Here is a 24,365-nt window from a genome sequence, read left to right on the forward strand (position 1 = left end):
TCCTCCCGACCACCAGCGGCAGCACATCGCCTCTGCGCTCCTGACAACTTCCATAAATTATTGGATATTTTCATATTTAAAATTTCATCTGTATTCATGCGGAGCGGCCGGGGCCCTGGCGGGGCCCAGCGTCTGGGTGTCGGGTGTGGAGGCAGCAGCCCCCTCTGTAGCGGCGTTGCCACCGGCTGCCTGGCTCCATGGCCCTGGAGACCCTTGGCTAATTGAATTGCATCCCCTGATTAGATTATCCTTGCAGCAGCTTGCTGCCAATCTGAAGTATGGGTGCCTTCTATCCTACTTAACCCCTCTGCCCCCCACCCGCTGCTGCAGGCGTGCGCGTACGCACACACACACACGCACACACACACACACATACGAATACACACAAAGAGACGGGGGAAGAGTACCCAATATATTCAGCGCCCATCAAAGTTGGCCAGTTTTGTTATTTTTCTTTTGCATTGTCTTGCCTTGTAAAAGTGGCCATCTTTCACCGCCTGGCTCTCGCCGCCGCCGCTGGTCCTTCAGTGAGCGACGGAGTCCCCGCAAGCTGCAAGTGTCATTATTCCAAGTTTAGGGGGTTTTGCTTTTTTTTTTTTTTTTCGGTGTTTTTTTTCTTCTTCTTCTCCCTCCCCAGCCTTTTTTTTTTGTTTCTTGACTGCCCTGCCAACTTTTCAAGGGCGGTTAGAAACTATAAAAAGACAAAGCGTCGCGGTCGTCGCTAAAGCCTTAACAAACATATTTCAAAACAAAACATATCCGTTCCCCACACATCCCTGGTATATTCACCGCTTCTTTAATCATTTCTTTGTTTTAATCATCTATCAGTGTGACAATCAACAAATGCCTTGTTACATGTTAATAACTACTAACTATAGTTTGCAATTTTCATCGGTTTGTTGCATTTTAGGTCGCTATTTACAGTTTAAAAACAAGTAAAAAGCTAGCGCTGATGCTTATATTGATAAAAGAGGTCATAATACGAGTCATCATGACAATATGATTGACACGTTTTTGTATGCCATATGAACTATATGATATGCTAGAATAACAACAAAGGCTGTAATACTATCAGCATGATACAATTATTCACATGAATTAATTAGTCATTTACCTGCTTATTTTGACAATGAAAAAGTTAACATTTTTAATGAAACGGTAACAAATAAAAGGGTGTATTATCCAATTGCATTTTACTTATAAGGTAAAAAACGCATTCGCCGACTGAGTGATGGTTTCATCTCCAGACTGAGAGCTGTGAGTCGATTCCTCCGGTTTAGGAAGTGGGCAAAAACACCATAAATGACCCCGGCGACGACTGCAAACACAGCCTCGGCTCTCCGACCCCAACCCGGCCCGGCCCGGCCCCACCTCCCTGCATCTGGGAGGCCTCATGCATCGCCACATTCAGCTTTGGGCCAGTGCATAACCAAGATGAATATAAGTGTTCACCCAGGGAAAGAAAAAAAAAAAAAACAACAAGAAGAAAAAAAAAAACAAACGCATGTTCTGATGTAATTATCATCTATTGCTTCCTGTAATCATATCAGATCTCTTTTGTACAATAATCTCATGGTGAACGTCTGGAACGGAGCCCTCCTCCCTGTTTATTGTTCTCCACTCCCGCAAAACACAATTGGATTGAGGACTCCGCTATTAGATTTTTTTTGCTCTGTAGAATAAAGCGAAATCGCATTGTTGCTGGAAATTATCAATACATCTCGGAGAGCAAGAGTAGGACGACACAGGGAGAAAGAAAAAAAAATGAAAATAAACATATAAAAAAAGTGGGCCCTGAGTGGATGAAGGGGGAGGCGGAGGAGAATGATAAAAAAAATAAATAAAAAGATGAAAGATGAGGATGAGCTGATGGGAAGACTTTCACCAACTGGCGGAGGGATTTATTGACAAAGCGCAGTAGATATATACGTCACCATCAACAAACTAAAACATGCCTCTCCTGCATGTGGAGGAAATTTTATTGTCATCTGTCACTTTGATGGGAAGAGTGAACTGAAGCGAAGACAAAAGTAGAGCGACAAATGAGAAAAAAAAAAAGAAAAATGCTAATTCCCTTTAACGTCTTCCTCTGGTTTTTGCGAAAACTTTCAAAACTCATTTATGAGACAAATTGCCACGTCTTTTATTCATTTATTCATAATTTTCCAGACAAAACGCTGCAAAATTACAGCATGTGATATTCTGCCTTGCTTCATTTATTTCTTTTCTTTTTCTTTTAATTTGATATGGAAGCAAACATCTGTTGTCCTCAACATCCCCAAACGCAATAAGCGCTACAAACATAGCTTCAGTTCCAGACGCTGGTTTCTTTCACCCGATAAACGATTGTGACATCTCAAAATAAAAATAAAAATGCATCAATCTGAGTCCTGCTCTTACTACAGGCCGCGCAGCGATGCGGCGGGTCTGCAGGGCTTCGCATCTGGTTCGGCCAATATTGATGACACACCGAGTTCAAGGCAAACAAATAGCCTGAATTCAATCAGTGAACTCTTGACAGTAAACATGAACCGGGAGAAGAAATCCGCTCTCGAGGCCGGCGCACAAAACAGGAATGCGTGTATGATATTTAAAAACAGGCAGGAATAAAAGCTGAATTAAAGGCCCTTCAGTGTTTAAAGCAGCTGGGAGGACCCGTTTAAATATCCCCGTATGAATTCCCCGTTAGCAAAAGTGCACATCCACAATGACAAGGAGTTGGGAAATAAAACCTAAGAATTAGACAATAAAATATGTCTCGTCTGCATTAAAAGGAACAAAACATGGCCCTGACCTTGAGAAACCTGCTAAGGAGTGCAAATGTCAACCACAAGTTTTCTAGATGTTCATGATCCAAGATGAGACAGAATTTCCCCCCAGGTTTTTTGATTCATAGCTGTGCATGTGTGTGTGTGTGTGTGTGAGAGGGAGCCAGAGGGAGACGTGATATTGAAACAAGTTTAAAGACCATTGACTAATTTAAGCCCCTCGTATTGCGCATGAGAGAAAATGTTTTCAGTTTAAAACCAACTTCAGGTCAAAGAGTGAAAGGTTTTGCGGACACCTTCATCCCCGTCCACGTCCGAATCCAGGTTTTTCAGGAGCAGCTCGTCTTGCTTGCCTTGACGTCATCGAATCAGCGGGCCGAGCGTCTGAAGGCAAAAGGAAAAGACGGTGTATTAGCCAGACCCAACGATATAACTTTAATTTGAGCTCTATACTCTCAGGCAAGAGAGAGCTAGACAATCATAAAGATGAAGTAAGTTGCCGAGATTCGATAAGAAACACGAAGGAGCGTTCGGTTTTTTCGGTGCAGAGCCTGCTCGTCAAAAAACTTCAAAAAAATCCGCGCCACGGAAGGAGGGATCCGTTCACCTGGTCCTGCCGGAGCAGACGGCGGGGATGCTCCGGCACGTCCAGACGCCCAGCAGACTCGGTAACACGGCGAACCATCCATCCATCCGACTCTCCTGAGTCACTTTTCATAATTATTGAATTACATTCCTGGCAACCCATTAAGCAGGACATTCTCTTCTTAACCACCTGCTCTTCCCCTCCTCCACCTCATTTTACGCCATCAATCTTTCAGCGTTACCGGAGCCCCTAAAAGCTTTCTGACTGCTCTATAATGGGGGACAGCGCGGGGTCAGGGGGTACTACAGGACTGTGTGCTCTGGAGCAGTGATGCCTCAGCATTCGGGGAGGGGAGCGGGGCAGAGGGACGGGTGGCGGGAGCGGCGCGAGGGGCGGCGGGGGTCACTCCGGGCAGCCTGGCCGTAGGGGTCAGCGACTGGACCTTTGGCTGGGAACAACAGGGGAGGAGGGGGCAAAAAATGGCCGCATGTGTGGATGTCGGACTTTGCGCGCTAACGTTCGGCTCCGACCCGAATAACGCTTTCCTCGGCTTGAAGTCGTATCGGCATCTCTGGTTTACCGATGTTTCCCGGAATACCTTTTGGATGATACGGGAAATTACCTTTGCGCCTAAATAATGTGCTCTTGTTGATGTTGTTTCAAAAAAAACGCGTATTTAATCTTTCGCGAGATACGTCGATGACTTAGCTCAATAGATTTTCGTGTGTATACTAGGACGAAATCAAATGCCTGCTCAGTTCTGGTGATTGACTTTCTCAATCGGTGTCTTTGTCAATATAGATTATATCCAGTGGTTTGTAACCACGTTTGCATTTTTGCTTTGTATCGCCATTTACCCCGCTGGTATTGTTTTAAACAGGTTGCTAATGTCAATATGGCTAATGCTAATAACGACGATGGCTCAGCTGTTTGAAAGCGTAAACAAAAACATCAGGGCGAGAGGGTTTGTCGATTCCTGCGATGGGAAGCCTCCAGGAGACCCGTCCTGTCACTTACCGCTCGAACAGATTGAAATCTGCGAGGGTATGTGATTCTGCGGCGTCGACTTTGCACGCCCTTTGATTGGCAAAATTGCTTGTTTGCAGAGGGGTTTTAAAGAAGTTTAAAGTGGGCGGATGGGGATCCTTCTTAACCGCCAGTCAAAACCATGACCCTCATCGAGGAGCCATCTCTACACAACCGCATGCCTCGAAGACACGAGGTTTATTGAAATGTAACAGAATTAAGGAGTCTGTCAGCCGGTTCCTCAACAGCAACACGATTAGTCGTGTTGAGATGCTTCATATTTTGACGTTAATCGCATGAAAGGCACTAACATTCTTGCATTTTGGTATTTTTATGTTAAGTGTTCTTTTCACTGTGTTGTCCGGGAGATCCCAGCTCAGTCAATGTTAAGTTAATATTATGGTTACATTTGTATTTACCCCGGTGGCTTATTGACTGGCCTGTCAATACCACCCTCCGGTTCCTTGCACCCCCTTCCCGCCAGGGAAAAATCCATAAGGTTTTCCGGTGTTATCGCAGCATCCTTTGGCGCACGTGCTCATGTTCCCCCATGCATTTGAGATTTTAAAGGTCTTACATGACAATATAATGGCATATTTTACAATTTTGACATATTCCCCGCTGACCTACCTTAAATGGGATTAAATTCCCTTAAATATCCAGATCACGTATTTCTGCATAATGCACAAACTCATTGCATTGGACTTAAATAACCCTGGAGTCTCTTTTGTTAAATAAGGGCTGTTTTGTTTTCGCTCTGTCAAAACTGATGAAAATATGGAAGATCTTCTCCTTATACCAGGCAAGTAATTGGATGTTATGGTGACATATAAACACACTGGAGGACAACATTATGACCTGCCTAAGAATACTTGGCCTCAACTTAACAGACGGCAACCGCAGAATCTAACGGCACTTGCAATCATTTACATTATAATCGTTTACAGGATCCTATTTGATCAAAATGTGTACCGGCTACATAAAACAAAAATACAATCTCTCGACATATATAATTTTTTTTTAATTTAAAAAAACATCTTTTTTTTTTTCTTGTAGGATGCTGCCGCTGTTTACACTGCAACACTGGCTGGGTGCTGACATCATATAGTTGCATTGGGCTCCGTCCCATTCATTTTAGCCTACGGTGCAAAACCATGCTATCGGTGCAACCCTTCCCATTTGAACCCAAGAGGGAGAGAGAAGGATAACACAGAGGACAAAAGTCAAAATGAAGACGAACAAAGACGCGGACGCAAGTGTCGGCCAAAGTCGCCAGTGTGTATGCGGCAACTGTGTTGCTATGCCAACAGGGGGAGAGAGTGTGAACTCTTCTTTAATTAAATGAATGCCGTCACAACTAATTTCCGTTATTACGATCATCCGCTGTTGTGTGTTTTGTACATTATGAGGATAACAAACAAATATATCTAATGACTTTGGCGGATGACTTGTCATCAGGTTCCTCTATGATAGCATCAGTCCCTTTGTTTCCCTCAGACTGGAAATTGCACCCAAAAGCCGCACATTATTGGCATTATTATCATATTCTTTAGAGTGAAAGTTAATACTAACAGAAAGCAAAAGTTGACACAATGCAACCAATTGATGTCATTAACCCAGCATGCGTTGCACTCGTAAAATAATGGCTGCGCTGGTAGCTTAAAATATGCATTATAAAGTGCGATTTTTAAGGAAATAGCAATTCTTCATGCTTTTTAACAACATATTCTAGTTAAAGGCAAGCATTAACGCTTATTTATGCCAATGACTTTGTCCAATTATCGTTAAATCCTCCCCCTGCCTCTGTATCCTTACCAAGTCGAAGCATCGATAGGCGGGGTTTCACCTGGACAGGTCACCTGTCAATCAAAGAGGCGCTTTTTGGAACAGCTAACCTTCCACTCTGTCATTCACGCCAACAGAGTCTTCAGATGACCTGCTGAATCTATCCCGCTTCTTCACCTCCATGTTTTGATTTAGATGTGAACCCGTCACCTAAGCGGCTCTAGGTGAACGTAAAAAAACGTGTGACTCAGCGTGACGCCGGCATGACAGCCAACGGCGCCGCGCTCCTGTCCAGGTGGCCTAAAGTTGGCCTCCCGGGGGCAAATCTGAGGCCTCGAGCAGAGCCTGTGAGAAAACGACTCAAGTAGAACTTGCGTAGGAGTAACGCATCGGAGCCGCAGCCACCCCGAAGCGTGGCGTCAGCGGTGACATTACCCTCCGAAACCAACCCTCACAAAAACCCCTCCACGGCCTTACCGAAATCGAAACCAACCGCAGTGCAGGTCCACGTCTTCCTCCCTCCCCTCTTGTGTTTTTGGCTTTGCCACGCCTCAGGTGCTCTCCCCGCTATCGGACGGATGTTTTCGAATTGTTCACAAATATTCCAAAGGCGTCACAACTCACTTACGGATGCTAACAAGGTGTCCGGAGCTCAGAGTGGCGCCAGAAGTCCGGACGATGTTCACCTTTTCTGAGGCGTGTCTACGTCAAGGATTTCATCATCTGACTCCATCTTCACGCTGTATTCATTTCGCCTCCTTGAACAAATAAAGATTCAAAGATACATTTTAAGTCATTTATAATACATTCAATGTATTTTGGACATGTGTTATCAATGGGAAATTGTAACATTGAGTGAAAGATCAACGCAATGTAACTGTAACAGACTTCTTCCAACTTAAACAGATTTCAAAACCTAAAAAAAGGCAACTGCAGGTTATTTATGATGTGATAATTCTTTTCCGCTCCTAATGAATTCAGTGTTAATATAGAATTGAATTTAGGTTGCGAATGGGTTTTATTGTGTTTGTGAGTAAACACCATCGCCGCAGACGGAGGAGCTCATGGCTCACCTCACAGCTTGCCGCTCATTACCCGATGCTCAGATCCGGCACATATTATTCATATCTGACAGCTCGCTCACTAGGTAATGAAAAAAAAAAACCAAAACACACAAAATAACAACAACGACACACACACGCACGCTCATGAACATGTATGTAATAAGCTGTCAAGAAGGCTGAAATTGTGTGGTGAACGAATTCCATACTTGCACGAGACACATGTGTCTCGTGCAAGTGACCTTGCCCACCAATCTGTGACATATGCCACACACGCACACACACACACACGCACACACACAAGCATATGAGTAATGAACAACCTTAATAACACCTCCAACTTTCTCTCTTCTTCTCTCTGCTGGCTGTTTAAATTCACATCCCCCTTTAACGTCGTTCTAATCTGATTACTGCCGGGCTAATGGCTCTCCTTCTGCTCCTCCCAGACGCTCGCTCTGCCCAGACCTTGGAAAATGCACACACACACACACACACACACACACACACACGCAGTATACTCAGAGTGTGTGCTTCAATGTGTGTGTGTGTGTGCCGCTGCAGAGAAGCTACATCTGCAAAGTATGATAGAGGGGAAAAAATCAGGGAGAAAGAGGGTACGAGGGAGAAGAGTTGGTGTTTATATGCATGTAAGTGAGGGTTTTAAGGGTTGGGGGGGGGAGTGACTCCACTCATACCACCCCTCCGCCTTCTCCTTGCTCTCTCCCTTTCTCTTCCCTTCCCCTCCCCTTCAGTAAATCTATAGGGAGGGAAGGCAGAGACAGGTGCATTTCTCCACAAATTGAGTTAGCCAAGACATGCCACATCCAATTGGGCTAAATTGATGTGAGAGTTTGTGATGTCTGCCGTGGGTATTACAGCAAAGGTCAGTGTGCCGAGACAATGACATCAATCTGCTCCACGTGGCTGAGTGCTCGGGCCTCCGCCTCCCCCCCCCACCCCTTTCCATCCGCCCCTGATTCAGATGCAAACCTGCAAACGCGGCCTGGGGAAGGAGAGGGCGGACAGACGGCGGCCGCAGACTGGTGGGCATTTTGAGAGTGCCTTTGAATGGGAGATAAACAAGACCTCGACACACCCCGCTAGCTGCTGCTGGATGTCATGTGCTTCTGGTGGCCATCTAATAATATGAGAAAAAGGAACTGTTGCCGTTCCAGTTCATTGTGTCCATGATAAAAGGATCCGCGTGTCCTGGAAAAACTGTTAGCATCATGCTAGGTCGAATATAAAAGGTCAAAAAAATTGCCTCGCAAGACTCTCATTCCAGCATATTTGTTGATTATAATACGCCTAATGTGAGAATATTAAAACTACTGAACTAAAATGTTCTGTAAGTTTCTATAGCAACCCGATATGTTTTTTTTTCCTGTTACCGAGCCGAATAGGTGTTTGAGAGAAAGAATGTAAAGAGAAACTGTATTTACAAATTATCTAACGTCTGTTTTAGATAATACACGTATTAAACTACAGATTTTTTTTGGAACGAATTTAAACTTAACTCTTTGATTTAAGGTCCACCTTAATGGACGGCTGAAATGTTGTTGTGAACAAGCATTCAGACATTTAGTTTATGGCTTATCTTTGGTCCTAAAATGTTAATTTATTGATCTGATTATAAAGTGTTCAACCACAGTACACTTGATAACTTTAGTGGACTTCATATATATTCCAACAGTGCCTTAAAATGAGGTTAGAAAGAGTTTGTAAATATTTAATAAAGCCCTCAGCGTAAATGTGCAAAAAGAAAGCATCAAAGAGTCATTGTTTACATAGTACAAATATTCTTTTTATCAGTTTATACAAAGGTTGGAGTCACTGGTCGGAAACAAGATAACATTTGAGGTGTATTTCTAAATGGAGTTTAAAATGGAGTAATTTTATTTCATGTCGCCTTAGAAATGTATCATTTAAAATGAAAAGCTCCTTTCGGCCCCTCCTTTCGACTTTTCCCTTCAGGGGTCGCCACGGCAAATTGCAACCCACCTTAACTATCGCTTATAAATGTCAATAATAGAATAACAACCCCTGTCAGCAGTCATTTGTAAGCCTTTTACTACAGTTCATTTCTCCTTTATAAAGACGAACACGATTTGTTAAATTTAACGTGTGCTTTTTTAAATGATTCAAGCTAATTGTAAAAAAAAACAAGTTCCACTTTTTTAACGTAACATTCTCTAAAGTAAATCTTTTGTCAGACAAAAAAGAACTTGATCCAGACTGGTGGCTAACTTCTTTTTTTTATTTGAAATGCAATTTTATCTTATTACCCATTCAAACGAAACGTGAATATGTTTAAATGATAATAATATAACATTAGAGAAATATCAGATACTGTTAGCCTGCTCATTTTGCAGATGATGGTTTTTTTTTTTTTTTTTTTGGGGTGTCCCGGTCTGTTATTTTAACAAAAGCCCACGTAAATCTCCCCGGGTGTAATTCTCCTCCTGAACACATATTGCCTATCAATTCCAGCACGTGAGTGACGGCGGTTTCGGGCTACTTTGCCTCCACTCTCTGCAAATCCAATAGAAACTTCATCACGCTGTCGCCTCTGCGGGGGCCTGCACGCCCCGATTTCAGGAGTACGGCTTCCATCCCACCTCGACTCGGAGAGCCATTTTCTTTGATCACATTAGCTTTATTGCTCCTCTCATGGTTCTCCTTCCGTCTTTTCGCTCTTACTCTATATCAGCCCGGGGCGATTGGTTTTCATTCTGTGGCTTCAATCTGGACCCGGACCCGGCCGGGCTAGACCACCTTACACTGACATTAATTCATATAATAGCTATATGAACCGATGAGTTCCACTCCTAACTTCTAGCGCTCAGTCCATCAGCGGGGTGGGGAATAGCTGACGCCATATTAAGAGGTAAATTTATGCTGATGGGAATTTATGGATAAATGTTCTCGCTCAGAATTCTCACGACAGCACGTTTGTTTGTTGTTTTTTGCGGGAGCATTTTCGCACGTTAAGATTCTATTCAGATTCAAACCCTTTGTTATCTATTGATTTCCTTCATCTATTTGGGTGAATTTAATCTGGCAAATGATTCTCTATTTTGTTATGAACAATAGAAAAGTGACAGGTTTGTACTGAAAAAAATCCATGATTTCCAAAAATCTCACCTACAACAATGATAGTCGTGATTGATTAAAAAAAACAGATGTTTCCTTTTTAATCACATCATCATTAAGGATGAATGTATCATTAGGTTTAATGAATAAAAAAACATAACTTTAGTAGGAATATGGTTGTGACAATTTCACTGACAATCTATGAGCTGATTCATTCATTTAATTACAATTAAATGAATGATATGAAACATTTAAAGCAAGACATGAAATCACATTAAAAAAAAATTGGCCTATTGATGCTGATTGGATGTGCACGAACCGGGAAGTGAAATGATGACAATGGCCAAATGGGCTTTCGGCGCATCTATTTTGCTTCAGCATTTCTAATTAAAATTGACAACATGTAACTGAATAAAAATCCCTGTGGCTGGTTTGCAGGCAAAAAGCCACTCCAACTACAGCTTTCACTCCACCAGTGGGGGGTTCGGAGAGAAAGGGGTGCAGGCTTTTGCTGGATGTGGCTTTTTGGTCGAGTGCACGTCGGGAATTACAGGCGTCCGGCGAGCCAAAGTCGCCGGCGCAACCTTGAACTCATGTCTGGAATCTGAAGGCCAATAAACTTAGAAACCTCGTTTGTCCCGTCAGGATTGGCCTTTTAGTTTTACAGAATACTTATTTTCTTTCTTTTGTTTGTTTCCCTGCCCTGAACAACGGCAGCTTTCTGCAATGCTGAGAGGTGGAGACCTGACTGCAACGGACACTTGCCTTGCGTCAAGTCAGATTTCATTCATCCGACCCCAAACCACGGCACAGTTGTCTGATGACCCTTTCTATGTATAACAGGGGTCTCAGATTCGCGGCCCTTGGAACAATATTTTGTGGCCCCCTGCCTGAAATCAAATCTTTGTGTTAGTTAGTTTTTTTCTCTAATGCATCTCGGGGGTTTTATACAGTGGGTTTTCAAATAAACGGGCAAGGAAAAAGTGAAAAAGTAACTCTGCAATTTATTTTTTGCTTCAAAATTTGCTAAAGGATTTTTTGACGAAAAAACGGCTAGAGACGTTGTTAAAACGATCTTTCCTTACTTCCATAAAAAACACGAAAATGGTAGCAAAAAAAAAAAAAATACGCAAAATTAAAAAGATTGATTTAATAACCAGAATAGCCACCATTAGCCTTGTAAACATGATACCTCCTCTTATACATGCTACCAAACCATTTTCTAATAAATTCTAGTGGCAAATTTTCCAACAGTGACAAGATTTTCTCTTTTAGCTCAATCATATATTTTAGGGTGTAATTTCATCAATTCTTTTTGAATATTCATTTTTAATATTAATTCGCCATGCATTTTTTAGAGGAACAGTTCATTACATATGAAGAATTTTATATTTGACCTGTTTACCTCCTTTACACTAAAACAAAGGAAAAATTTGGTCTCGGTGTTACTTCTAGGTAATGATTTTACCGGTCCGGCCCCCTTGACATCAAATTAGGCCGTATGTGGCCCCCGGACCAAAATGAGTTTAACACCCTTGATGTAGAACAAGTGTGAACCAGACTCTTTAAATTGAATAACAGGAACCCAAAATTCCCATATCAGCAAGCATTTGGCGACAGGGGTGAGGAAACACTGCCTTTTTACCAGGCCGTGTCGGACAGAGAACATCCCAAAGTGGGCGGCTCTCTGCCTCGACCGGTCGGGGTAGAAAAAGTCAGCGTGAGAGAAGGACAGAGATCTGGGGAGGGTTTGAGGGTTGAGAGCGACAGGCTCAGTCATAACAATAGCGCTAACATTTACATGGTGCTAGCTGACATGATGCAATTATAGCTTTAATAGTCATAAAAGAAATAATGGCGTGTGCCTGGCAGGGCCGCTGGCGTAGATCAAGCCAAGCCCCCTGGGAAAATGCGAGATGAGAGCGCCTAGGGACTCGGGAGAAGCGAGGAGGCTACTATCACGCGGGGATGAAGAGATATAAGTGCATATCCCTCAGTAGTGTAAGCCTATGGCAGCATAATTAGGAGTTTGGGGTCAGCGTGGAACTAACTATGACGCGATCTCACAAAAAAAAAAAAAAAAAAGGACACCCGTCCGGCCTTTTCAAAACGGTGAAGATACAAATTGAAAATATCGTGGCTGTTTGGCTGTTTTCGAGTCCGACGTTGAGCTTCGATGAGACACGGCAGCGGCGGAAACTGTTTTATCATCATCTTTTTGAAAATAAAAGCGGGTGGCGGAATTACTAGCTCAGAGGGACAGGCGACAACAATCTCAACGCCCCCCTAACCCGGAAATGGATACAATTTAAATGGCAAGCAGTCTCCAAATGGAACATACAGAAAATGCCGCTCATCTCAAGGAAATAAGACTTCATGAATCTGACATTACATGACGCCATATTTTTGAGGTAAACGCCCACTTGTCGCCTTTTACGGTTCCGGCAAGGCGACACAACACGAGCACAATGGGAATCGGCGACTCCAGCGGACGTGCATCCGTTAAAGGGTGATCTCTCCCTTTGGGTGGTCGCCTGACTCGAACATTATGGTTTTGTCTTCCAATCATAACCACAAAAGGTTTGCAAAAAAGGCTAATTTACGATTGCCCGATTAAGTAAGTCGTCTTTCACAAGGTTTCCTGGAACCTGCAGGATCCACCCAGAAGGTTCAATCCATCCGACGTCGCTGGAGTCCCCAGCCTAGAGATTTGTCTGGGAGGCAATTTACTGTCATTTGCTGGAGAGAGCCGGCCTAATGCATAAACATCGTCCCTAATATGCCAATTCATCATCAGGCAGCCGGGGGATTCTGGGTGTGTTCTGATCAAATTTGCACCCGGCGATGATGAGGGGCATGTTGATGGTGCTGCAGAAAAGTGCAGATCCAGCTATTTGTCACGTCAGGCTGCTTCAGGGGGCGCGGGCGGAGAGGGGGGGAACACGCAGAGCGTAGAAACAGAAGCCATAGAGAGAACCCTCTGCTTCGGACTGTCAGCATTCTGCTGATCCTATACTATCTGCTTTATTTTCTCATTGTCATAAATTCCCAAGAAAAGAGTAAAACTCACAGATGTTTTAAAACTACGGGGGAAGACAAACTAATAAAAGTGGGCAACTGAGCTGCGAGTACATCGCCGCTCGACGATCGCCCGCTTTTAGCCACAAGAGGCTAACTATCTCTTAGCAACAATAAGGGGGTCTGACAGCTGGCGGCTTGAAATACAGGGAGTCATCGATGCGTTTAAAGGAAAGAAAATAAAATGTCTGAAATCGAGGTCTTTCTTTATGATGCATTTACTGCATCTGCTGAAAAAATAACGGACGCCTGCTGCAAACCTACATTTGTTCGGCAAGCTATCGCCATACAGAGAGCAACGTTCGAAGGGTTATATCAATCACCGCATTGTGGGTGTTTGTTATCTTGCATAATTCCTCCTGTGACGGATCAAAAGAGAAGTAAAAATGAACCCCTTCGGATGGTTTCAGAGTAAATACCCGCTCTGTCGTGCACGTTTCACCCCCCCGAAGCGGCACTTCAGCCCTCGACGGATTCAGATTCTATCTCTCCCGGCTCTGTGGCTGAACGCCGTCCTTCAGCGCCCAAAGCGCAGCCTTCTGGGAACAGGAAGTGAGTCAGTCTGCGGTGGGCAGGCTTGCTCGGACGCTTCCCATCTGGCTGTTCTTTAAAGAATCCATCCAATCGAATTAGCTCTGATTGATCAACAAGTGCAGCCATTGGACGCTGGTGGGGACAATTTAAATCACCTCGCGCCATCAGTACAGATGGCGTTCTTGAGGAACAGCGGGGGTGACAAAATGCACATAAAATTTAAAGGAAGCTGCCTTATTCCTGCCCGATACGCGTCTCACCAACTTCAGGCGTCGCCGGGTGATGTTGGGATTTATGGCATTTAAATAGACGAATGAAAACTCTCCGCCGTGAATCCTCTGGGACCCGAGCATTTTTCTGTGACGCATTAACTCGCAATTTGAGATCATCTGGAGCTAAATGAATATAATGCTGGAGCTAGTTTTCACAAAGTAAAATAATACAGAGGGAAATGGCTTTATTTACTAGATAACACTTCCACTGAGGCCTTAAAGTGTTCATTTTTGCTCTTAACACACCCTGGGGAGCCTCCGTGATCAGCAGTTTACTTGATTCAGCCACAAAGTCCTAAAACTAGCATCATAGCTTGAGGTGTTTTGGGATTTCTGTGTATCTAATGTTTGTGCAACAGGCATGAATTTAAAAAATAAATAAATAAATGAAAAAATAAAAAAGAAAAAGAAATAAACAAGCGGGAGCTGAGGAGTTTTTATTTCTGGGATGTGTTAGCATCATGCTATATTGATTTTATCCTGATGGCATCTCTTAATCTTTGCTGCGACCAGCAGGCACAAAAAATAAGTGGAGGGAAGTAAAAAGTGAACCGATCTCCAACATTCTTAAAATTAGGAGGCTGGATCATTGGAGGACAACTAACATGAAAGAGTGCAATATTGGTGATTACTGTTGTAATGTTACCGATTTGCTAAAAACACTGTTAAATGGACACTAGTTTTGTCAATGATGCAATAAAAAGACCAAATTTTTTTCATCCTGTTTCAGATGTATTCGTTGGACATCCGTCTCAGGAGCAAAATGGCTCAATCTGACGGGATCACCTCGAAATGAAGCTGAAGAAAACATCGAAGCTGCGCCATCTTGATGGAGAAACTGTGCCGGTTTAGAGCAACAGGGCAGGCGATCGGATGTTAATGTGAGGAAAGTTGCACTAGATCACAAGTCGCCTGATGAAAAGTTACGCCAGAGATGCAAACACGAGGTCAGGTGACTTGATTAACATTGTAAAGTGTATTATTGAGACATTTTCCCCTTAAATGGTTTCAAATTTAATAGGAAGCGTTACGTATTCATGACAGATTTTATGAATATTTCTTGCCCGGTATTTGTCATTGCTAAATGCTTCTCTTAATTTAACATATAGGAAATTCATTGTCTATGGTATAAGCTGTAATGATCAACAAGATGACAAAATTTATCGCCGCCGGTCAAACAAACCCACCAACACACATCATTGCATCTCTCACTATCAAAATAAGACAACACTCACTATGTTTACATGTGAGTCAATGCATTCATTGATTTACATCAAAAAAATTCAAATTATTCTTCATTCCTTCTCTCAAATGAAAGTTTACAACAGCCTTCTCACTCTCGGGGATCAGATTATACACACACACAGACACAGACACACACACACACACACACAGACTTTGAAGTTCATTAGACTTTCAACTTTGCATCGAAAAGACTTCTAAATTTACAAAAATGTATTCAATGTAAGTGAAATAAACAAAGCCAGTGATTAGCCCTCAGATTAGCATCGACATTAGGATCCTGCAATTCCTCTTACTAATCGTGACAAACAAATGGACTGCGACTGCACCATTATTTCTGAGGAAGCAACAGCAGTGGTTAAATTAGCCACCTTTATCCAGTAATGACCTATTTCTAATGTTGATTTAAGGATCCGATGTTAATAACGCATTAATAAACGTGTACGTGACAAACAAACAAACACCTTCATGCCCGAGTAATAAGTGTTAATTTCCCGTCTACTCGGGCTTGTCCTCGTTAGACGCCGTGGAAGTTGGACTCCAGACCTGCAGGTGGAAGCCGGAGGCGAGGAGGCGCGTTTATAGTCGGAACACAAATAAAAATCATAATAACAACATGAATCCGAGGGGCCGTCCGGCTTGCGGGACGGACAATTTTGCAGCTTTAGAAATTGATAGCAGGTGTTTATATTTTGCATATGATAATGGCAGGAGGGGGGGTTAATAAACCTTACAATAGCGTTGCATAATCATCAGTTGGAGGCACAATGACCTTGACGGTTTATGATGGATCGGCCGGGTTAAGGCCTACTGTAATTGCAGCCCGCCCTCCTCCCTCTCTCCTTTTTTTTTTTTTTTCGGACATTAAAAAGCGCTCCATCATCCTCGATGCGCCGCCTTGTCGCCTGCCGCTCAGATGACCATTAATCGCTTAATTCCAGTAAAACCTAGGCGCGGACAAAAGGCTGCTGTCTACCGCTTAATGCATGTGTGATTAAGCTTTGACGGCATTATTATCCAGCAGGTCCTTGTATAGAAGGGCCAAATGCCTTCAGGGGGCCCGTGGGGGGTGGAGAGAGGGGTTGGGTGGAGAGGGGAGGGGACGGAGTTAATGACACTGACCCTCACTTCCCCAACAGCTATTCAATTCAACAATAATAACGGGTCACGCAGCTGATTTATGAGGCTGGGGGCTAATAATTGTCAATTGGTAATGCCGGGTGGGTCCGTGGGTGGGGGTGCGAGTGGGGGTGCAGCCTGTAGACGGCAAAATAAAATATGCCTTGACCCCACTAGGGGTGAAATGGAGACCAGAGAGAAGGGGAGGAGGGTGGGTGACGGATGATGTTGAGTTGCAGATGCCAGGTTAAAACTTAAACTGTTAAAATGCGTGCACGCACACACACAAGGCACCGTTTGCTAAACAAAAGGGTTGTGTGTGTGTGTGTGTGTGTGTGTGTGTGTGTGTGTGTGCGGTGGGGGGGGTCATTCCGCCCTCAGTGGCTGCAATGAATTAATAACAAGCAAACAATGTGTCGTGAAGAAGAGGATTCAATTACAAGTTTATTTACAGGGGATGGTGTGTGTGTGTGTGTGTGTGTGTGTGTGTGTGGGGGGGGGGGTCCGTGAAGGCCATTGACCAACGTTAAACAGCGCGGGATGAAACGATGACAAGAGCTCCGATAAGAATTTAATTCCCATCTCATTTCGGACGATTTTATGAATCAAATTCTTGAACACTGGCAAGAGATTTAATGATCACATCTTTGCGAAATCTTATTTCGGGGCCGGTCGATGGCATTTCTCTGCGTTAATGTCGACTTAGAGGTTGGAGTCATTTAGTAATTGATTCCTTGCCTGGCTCCCATCCGTGCCAAGGCCGCGTTTGAGGGTAATATGTTTCCTAATCTCACCCCACCCCTTCATAACCCCCCTCCCATCGACGGAATAAGATTTTTATGTTAATCCACTGCCCGGTCTCTTGGTCACTCATCTGGAGGGAAGGAGGACATTCAAGAAAAGTGAGGAGGAAGAGTGGGCATAAAAACTGAATCTGTTTAATAAAACACACCAAAAAGGGTCAGCCTGGTGTTGCCTTCAGGGACGCCTCGGATGTTTTTTTTTTTTTCCTCAAACTTTTTATTCCCTCCGTCAAAACACGAACGAAATAAAATCGCGGACATCTTCTCCTCTGCGCACATTTCTAATTTATTTTATTTTATTTTATTTTATTTTAACCCTCCTCCACTCCCTCCCGTGTAGGCGCCGGGGGAAGACACACCGATTCCTAATTGAATCTTCTTCTTCTCCAGATGTCACTTTCCATCTGCGCGCCTGGAAACGCGTTGTGACGCGCCGGCTCGGATCACACGCATATCCTGATTTACAGCAAATAAATAAGAAAGAATTAAATAGTGTGAATAAAAATAAAGCCAGAGCTGAGCGTGGAATTTGGACAGGGGTTTGTGATCATCAGGTGTTTTGTTGTAAAATCGTAGTTTTTCTTATGGGATTCTCGCCTCCATCCATCCTGACCAAATTGAGACATCACATTAAAAACGCCCCCCGCACCCCGAACACACACACACACACACACACACACACACACACACACACACACACACACACACACGCTTTCCCCTTCGGCAACACCAGCTCTTATTAATGACTGCCCCTGATAAACCGTACGATTGCCCCCGGGCGGAAAAGCTGCAGACGTCGCCGGTTAGCCCACACCCCCCACGCCGTTCATCCTTCCAATCCATCCGCAGACAATACTATTTTGCCACACACACACACACACACACACACATACACACACGCTTCCCCCATCCCTCTTTTTTGTCCCTCCTGTCGACCCGCATTCCTGTATCGCCAACGACAACGACGGCTGAACGGCGAGGAAAAGTGGAGGTGGTCGCCTTTTTTCCCGGTATATTCAAATTGAAATGAATCGCAAAAAAAAAAAAAAAAACACACCCTCCTCCCCTTTAATTACAAATTTTGGGACATTTATATATCTATTAATTTATTTTCAAGGGCAGAATCGTTGCGAGAAATTGCGTCATTTGCGTTACGCAAACAAACAAATGAATAAACAGGCTTCCGACTAAAAGAATGGGAAATATATTGAAACAAGGTGTGTGTGTGGGGGGGGGGGGGGGTAGTTAGTTGTGTGTGTGTGTAGACGGCTGGTGGACGTACTCTAAGGCCACCAGAATAAAGAGCGGCCTCAGTGAAAGGACGCGGCGGCTGAAGCCTCTAATTGTATTTGCCGCTGCGAAATATCAGGGGACAAAAAAGAAAAAAAAGGGAGTAAAAAAAAAAAAAGAAGAAAAAGAAAAGGAGCGTTATTCGATTAACGTCCAGAGATGGTTTCTTTTCTGGCCGCCAGACGCGTGTGGAGGGAGGACGGCCGACCATGTGGCCCTTTGGGCTCCAATAATCGAATTAACCATTTGGTACAACTTTTGGGGTTCCCAGCTCGTGTGTGGAGGAAAAAGGGGTGAAGGGGTGGAGGAAGGAGAGGAGGGAGGGGAAGGAAAAAAGAATTGGTAGAAGAAGAAAGCATTTACATAATAGACAGCGGGTTGTGTAAGGAAAGAGCGGGTTTTGTGCGGGGAGACAATGCGGGAAGAGAGAGGCTCGCCGCGGCGCGTCAGGAGAGACGCGGCCCTTCGCGCGCACACGCACAGAGAAAAAATTAAAAAAAAACGCCAGAAAATAAATCTATTTTCCATGAAAAGAAAATGACCTCAAGAATAAAAGCTCACTTTTAGGATCCTAGATGTTGCAATGTAACCATAACTGCAAGTGCACGAATAATTTCTTTTTTTTTTTTTTAAATCACACAACACACACACACACACACACACACACACACACACACACACACACACACACACACACACACACACACACACACACACACACTTTTCCCCGGCCTCCTCGTACATGTGATGAAAAGATGAGCTCAGTGCTGCGGACGATAAAAATCGAACAAGGACTGTAAAAGCTCAAAGTGGGAGATCTATTAGTATCCCATAATACAATTCTATAGGTTTTTAATCCGATGTCGAAAATGATTTTTAAGCCACGTGAAAAATAAGATAAAATGAAATATAAGAAAGTAAATGGGATAGAAAGTCGACTTTCCAAAGTGCGCGGGGCAGTAATTGCGTTTTCCACGTCTCGATAAAAGAGCCAATCGATAATCGATAACGGTGGGGGAGGGGAAGGGGGACCATCGGGCTGCACCTGCATTCCTGCAGCACGTCGTGTGTGCGCGCGTTTGTGTGTGTGCGTATTTGCGGGACAATCACCTGAAGTCTCGCCGGCGAGAGGAAAAACAGAAACGTGGCGTGTGTGTGTGTGTGTGTGTGTGTGTGGCATGCGTCCTCCTCCGTGCATGTGTGCGTGCGTGAAGCGCCATAGAAAAAGGTTCACCTTATTACGCAAACCGAATTAAAGCACTCAGCCAATATTGCGCGCTTTAAGAGGTCCGTCGGCCGCCTCTCCACTCCCTTACTTTCATTACGCCGCGTCTTATTGGCCAAATAAGGGAAATAATCAAACTAATAAAGACAATTACAAACTATTTCCGACCTTTGGAAACCCGCATCCGGATGATGTGTGTTTCCTTTTTTTCGTTTCTTTCTTTTTTGGCTTGCGTTTTGCAGAGGAGCCGCTGCGGCGGCGGCGGCGCGGGGGAAAAAAAATCGGCTACCGGTTTATTTACATATTGAGAATAAAGCAGGTGCGGGTTTAAACCCATCGAGATTTCATATTTAATATTTCGACCGCATATAATGATATATATTAAAAATATTCTCATGAAAAGGTTCACTCTAGAAACAAGCAAATGATGCTTTTCATCTAATAATTAATCAATAAATCACATGATGTCGCATTTTTCTTGGACTATTACTAATTATATTTTTGTGATTGTTCTTTCTGTAAATTTTTTTCTCCTGGCCCTTTTTTCTCATCAGAAACGTAAAATGAAAAACATAAAAACACACCGCGGCGCCACTCCAGACGTCCCCCCAACACACACACACACGCACACATACATACATACACACCTAGCGACGGCGTTGCAAGCAGAAGCCCGCTGTTTTTGTTGTTTTCTCTTTTCTGGGGGGTGGGGGGGGTGACCCAGGTCTTAAAAAATAAAATAAATAAATGAAAGAAAAACAAGAGCACGGAAGTCTGTGCAGGGAGAGGAGCGGAGAGACTGGAAGGGGGTGGGCGGGTCGTGTGTGTGTGGGGGGGGGGGGTTCTCCGTGAAATCCTGCCCAAGGTATACGGTCGCTTAAAAGGCTTAAAAGCTTGGAGAAAATTGGATCAGGGAGAATCGTCACCCAACTTTCATTATTTCCAAGTGGTGTGATTGAATTAAAGGGCAAGATGGTGGTTGGAGAGGAGTGGTAGAGGGGTGCAGGGTGGGGTGGGGTATGGAAGAGGGGGGGTGGTGGTGGTGGTGCGTAATGGCGTAGTATTAAATTCTAATTAGAGATGCAGGGGATCAATGATAGGGAGGTTGGACAGCCCGGGCCCCCAGTGCCAGCCCAATAGACTGATGAGTTATTGTCATGTAAAAAAGCGCCAGCAATAAGACCAAACGCTTTGCTATTGTCCAAGCGGAAAGAGCCAAGTTTATTATGAGGACTATATGCTCTAGAGACCTCGGGCTAGGCGGCTCTTAGGGGGCTTTTCATAAAACAGGGCTAGGTTCCTATAAAGGAGGCCAGTTTTGGAGCGGGCGCCGAGCAGTGAACATCTCCCCTACCGTCCAGCCTCCACCCAAAACCCAATCCAAACCTTCCCCGTCAAGACGCGCGTCCTCCACATTTTTTGGGGGGTTCATTTAACCCAATTTTGTTTTTTTTTTTTTTTTTTTTTAGGGGGGGGTTGTTTTTTTTTTTTTTTTTTTTTTTTTAAATGATCTGACTTTTTTTTTTTCCTGGGAAGTACAGCTTTCTAAGAACACAGAGCCTTCTCAAATGTATAAAATGGAGTATTCTTACCTAAATTCCTCCGCCTACGAGTCATGTATGGCCGGGATGGACACGTCGAGTTTGGCGTCGGCCTACGCGGACTTCAGCTCCTGCAGCCAGGCCAGCGGCTTCCAATACAATCCCATCCGGACCACGTTCGGGGCCACGTCCGGCTGCCCGTCCCTCACGCCGGGGTCCTGCAGTCTGGGAACCCTGCGGGACCACCAGAGCAGCCCGTACGCCGCAGGTAAGCAGCGACTCCGGCAAGCCCGTTATTATAGGACGCTCCTTGATTGCATTTGAAAATGGAAATGTGTTTAGTATTTACCAAACGAAATTTGCTTACACAAATGAAAGAATTTATCGCGTTAGAAGCGATTGCAGGCAAGGGGTAATTCGGTTACGGCGAGGAGGGGGGGGGGTATACTATCTCAGTCACACCCCCCCCCTAAAAAAAAAAGGACCTCAAACAGAATTATCTTAAGCTGCCAAAATGATCGGCGTAATTTATTTACTTTGCGACGAGACATAAAGCTGGGAAAATAATTAGATAACCGCAGACCAAAGCTCATTATTGACACCGAGTTGGAGTACAGTAGCGACGCGGGCGGCGGATGGATACATTATGACAAGTTTCCGAACCGGCGCCTCCATCCGCCGTGCAACAATTAGTTTAACATTACAATTAACCGCATCACGGGTCAGCGGCGTTATCTGCACCCAGCAAATCAAGCTGGTAATGGGATTGGGAGATTTAACTGGATTTTATCCCAAATATCACATTTCGATTTTTTTTTCCATTTTGAATAATGAGCATTTAACGCCCTGCGATCCACTATAGTTCCCTACAAGCTGTTCACGGATCACGGCGGGCTCAACGAGAAGCGGAAGCAGCGGCGCATCCGGACCACCTTCACCAGCGCGCAGCTGAAGGAGCTGGAGCGGGTCTTCGCCGAGACGCACTACCCGGACATCTACACCCGGGAGGAGCTGGCGCTGAAAATCGACCTGACCGAAGCCAGGGTTCAGGTAAGGGACCGGGTTCTCCGCCCGCCCCCAACCCGACCCAACCCCTCCTGGTCCCGTTTAAGCGCGTCCGCTGCGCGCTGGGGCGAGTGGGGAAGCATTTCTACCTCATATTGTGGTTACTTTTAAACATTTTCGACAAGTTCTTTAAAAGAAAAAAAAACCTGATGCACTGCATATTAATACATATCAATATTAATACGTGATATGATACTTTTCTGTACGCTCAACACGTAATCACCTGTTTGTTTGCTCTTCTCGCGATACTTCCAGGTCTGGTTTCAAAACCGCCGCGCCAAGTTCCGCAAACAGGAACGCGCTGCCGCAGCGGCGGCGGCTGCCGCCAAGTCCAGCTCCGGCAAGAAGTCCGACTCCCGGGACGAAGACAGCAAGGACGCCAAATCTACCGATCCGGATAGCACGGGAGGACCCGGCCCGAACCCCGTGCCCACCTCCAACTGCGGGGGGCCGAGTCCCACCGGAGGCCAGGTCAACACTTCCGGGAGCGCGCAGGTGGATCAAGTGAAAACCTCCGCGTCCACCGGCATGGGGGTGACCGCGCCTAGCCAAGGCTGGGCCACCGCCCCCGGGACCATCACCTCCATCCCGGACTCGTTGGGCGGTCCCTTCGCCAGCGTACTGTCGTCTTTGCAAAGACAGAACGGAGCCAAAGCTACGTTAGTAAAAACCAGCATGTTCTAATCCGAGCTCGACCGGAAACCAGAGCAGGTGAAACGTTCCCACTTCCGGAGACTGAAAAGCTATTTGCCCCAGACAGACTTCCGGACGATCGAAAAAAAAAAAAAAAAAAAAGGAATAAAAATACACGAAAACAAACAAAAAAAAAAGCGCTAAAAAAAAAGAAAAGAAGCTAACCGTTGTTTTATTTTTCTGCCTTGCGCTATTTCTTGTGACCCATTTTGACAAGTCATATCGAGACTTCCGGTTTCCGCGGGCAAAAATAGCCAATGAAAGAACAGGAGCAACTTGGCACGTGCAAGATTATTACATAGGCAAATTAAAAAAAATGTTTTAACAAAATCAGAGCAGCCGTTTCCGGTGCGAGACAATGAACTGATTCGATGATATGACTTGTAAAAATTGAAGGTTTTTCTTTTTCTGTCTTGATTTACGAGCAAAACACTAGAAACGCGCATCAGTGACTGAAGGAGCCTCTTTTTCTCTGGTCAAATTAGATGTCAGAGTTCAACAGCCGTTTTGTCTGGTCGAGAGACATCTAACAACCATGACTGCGGATTCTCTCTCTCTCTCTCTCTCACACACACACACGCACACACACACACATACAGATGCTCAAACCAACCTTTTCTCTAGTATGTTTTTTTTTATTTATAAATTCTCTTATTTTTTTCTTCCAAAATTCTGTTTCCAACTATGCTCCTCAAGTGTTTAGTTTCTTTAAATTATCAGTATTAAGCGATTTCCTCGAAAGAGACTGAGTGAGAAAAAAGGCACAAAGTACTTCAATGTTCACCCACTCCCCCACAGGAATCTGTATGTTTTGTGTGTCTTTCTACAGCAGTGTTTTTGTGGCTCAACTTGTATAGTGTTAATACGTATTCTTGTCTACCTATAGTTGTACCATAGGCCATAATCCCTGTAGACCCATCATACAAGCCTTTTTGATGTTTAAAAAAAGTATTCCCTCCAAGAATTTATTTTGGGTAAAAGAAAAAAAAAAGGACGGGAATGGATGCAAACACTGTATTTATTTCTATATAATTTGCATGTTGTCTCTTTGTCTAATTTTTACAATGTTTTTTTATTTTATCTCCCCATTTTTTCTTTTGTGAGGATTATGTAACAGTTTTTTTTCCTAGTTTTTAATTTTTGTCTGGGACCTGAAAGTTATTTATATGTAGGTAATGAATGCT

At 44.2% G+C, this 24,365-nt stretch overlaps 1 protein-coding gene and 1 long non-coding RNA gene across 3 annotated transcripts; one reads left to right on the forward strand and one right to left on the reverse strand.

Moving 5' to 3' along the window:
• Positions 1-1,006: 1,006 nt before the first annotated feature.
• On the reverse strand, positions 1,007-22,789 carry LOC147227943 (uncharacterized). 2 transcript variants are annotated; one of them, XR_015107021.1, is made up of 4 exons: positions 22,712-22,789; positions 21,475-21,657; positions 6,794-6,923; positions 1,007-3,152 (listed from the first exon to the last, which is right to left on the reverse strand). It is a non-coding gene; the product is annotated as an uncharacterized LOC147227943 (long non-coding RNA). The 2 variants fall into 2 exon arrangements; XR_015107020.1 differs by lacking the exon at positions 22,712-22,789 and adding an exon at positions 21,791-21,844.
• Positions 21,363-23,318, forward strand: phox2bb (paired like homeobox 2Bb). The gene is made up of 3 exons (XM_086158145.1): positions 21,363-21,691; positions 22,286-22,473; positions 22,744-23,318. Exons 1-3 carry the CDS (start codon positions 21,451-21,453, stop codon positions 23,170-23,172), a joined length of 858 nt encoding a protein of 285 aa, XP_086014271.1. The 5' UTR covers positions 21,363-21,450; the 3' UTR covers positions 23,173-23,318.
• Positions 23,319-24,365: the final 1,047 nt, after the last annotated feature.

This window comes from Fistularia commersonii, chromosome 13 (genome assembly GCF_037954325.1).
Source record: "Fistularia commersonii isolate RoL2024-O1a breed Wild chromosome 13, RoL_Fcom_v1.0, whole genome shotgun sequence".
Taxonomy (NCBI): Eukaryota; Metazoa; Chordata; class Actinopteri; order Syngnathiformes; family Fistulariidae; genus Fistularia; species Fistularia commersonii.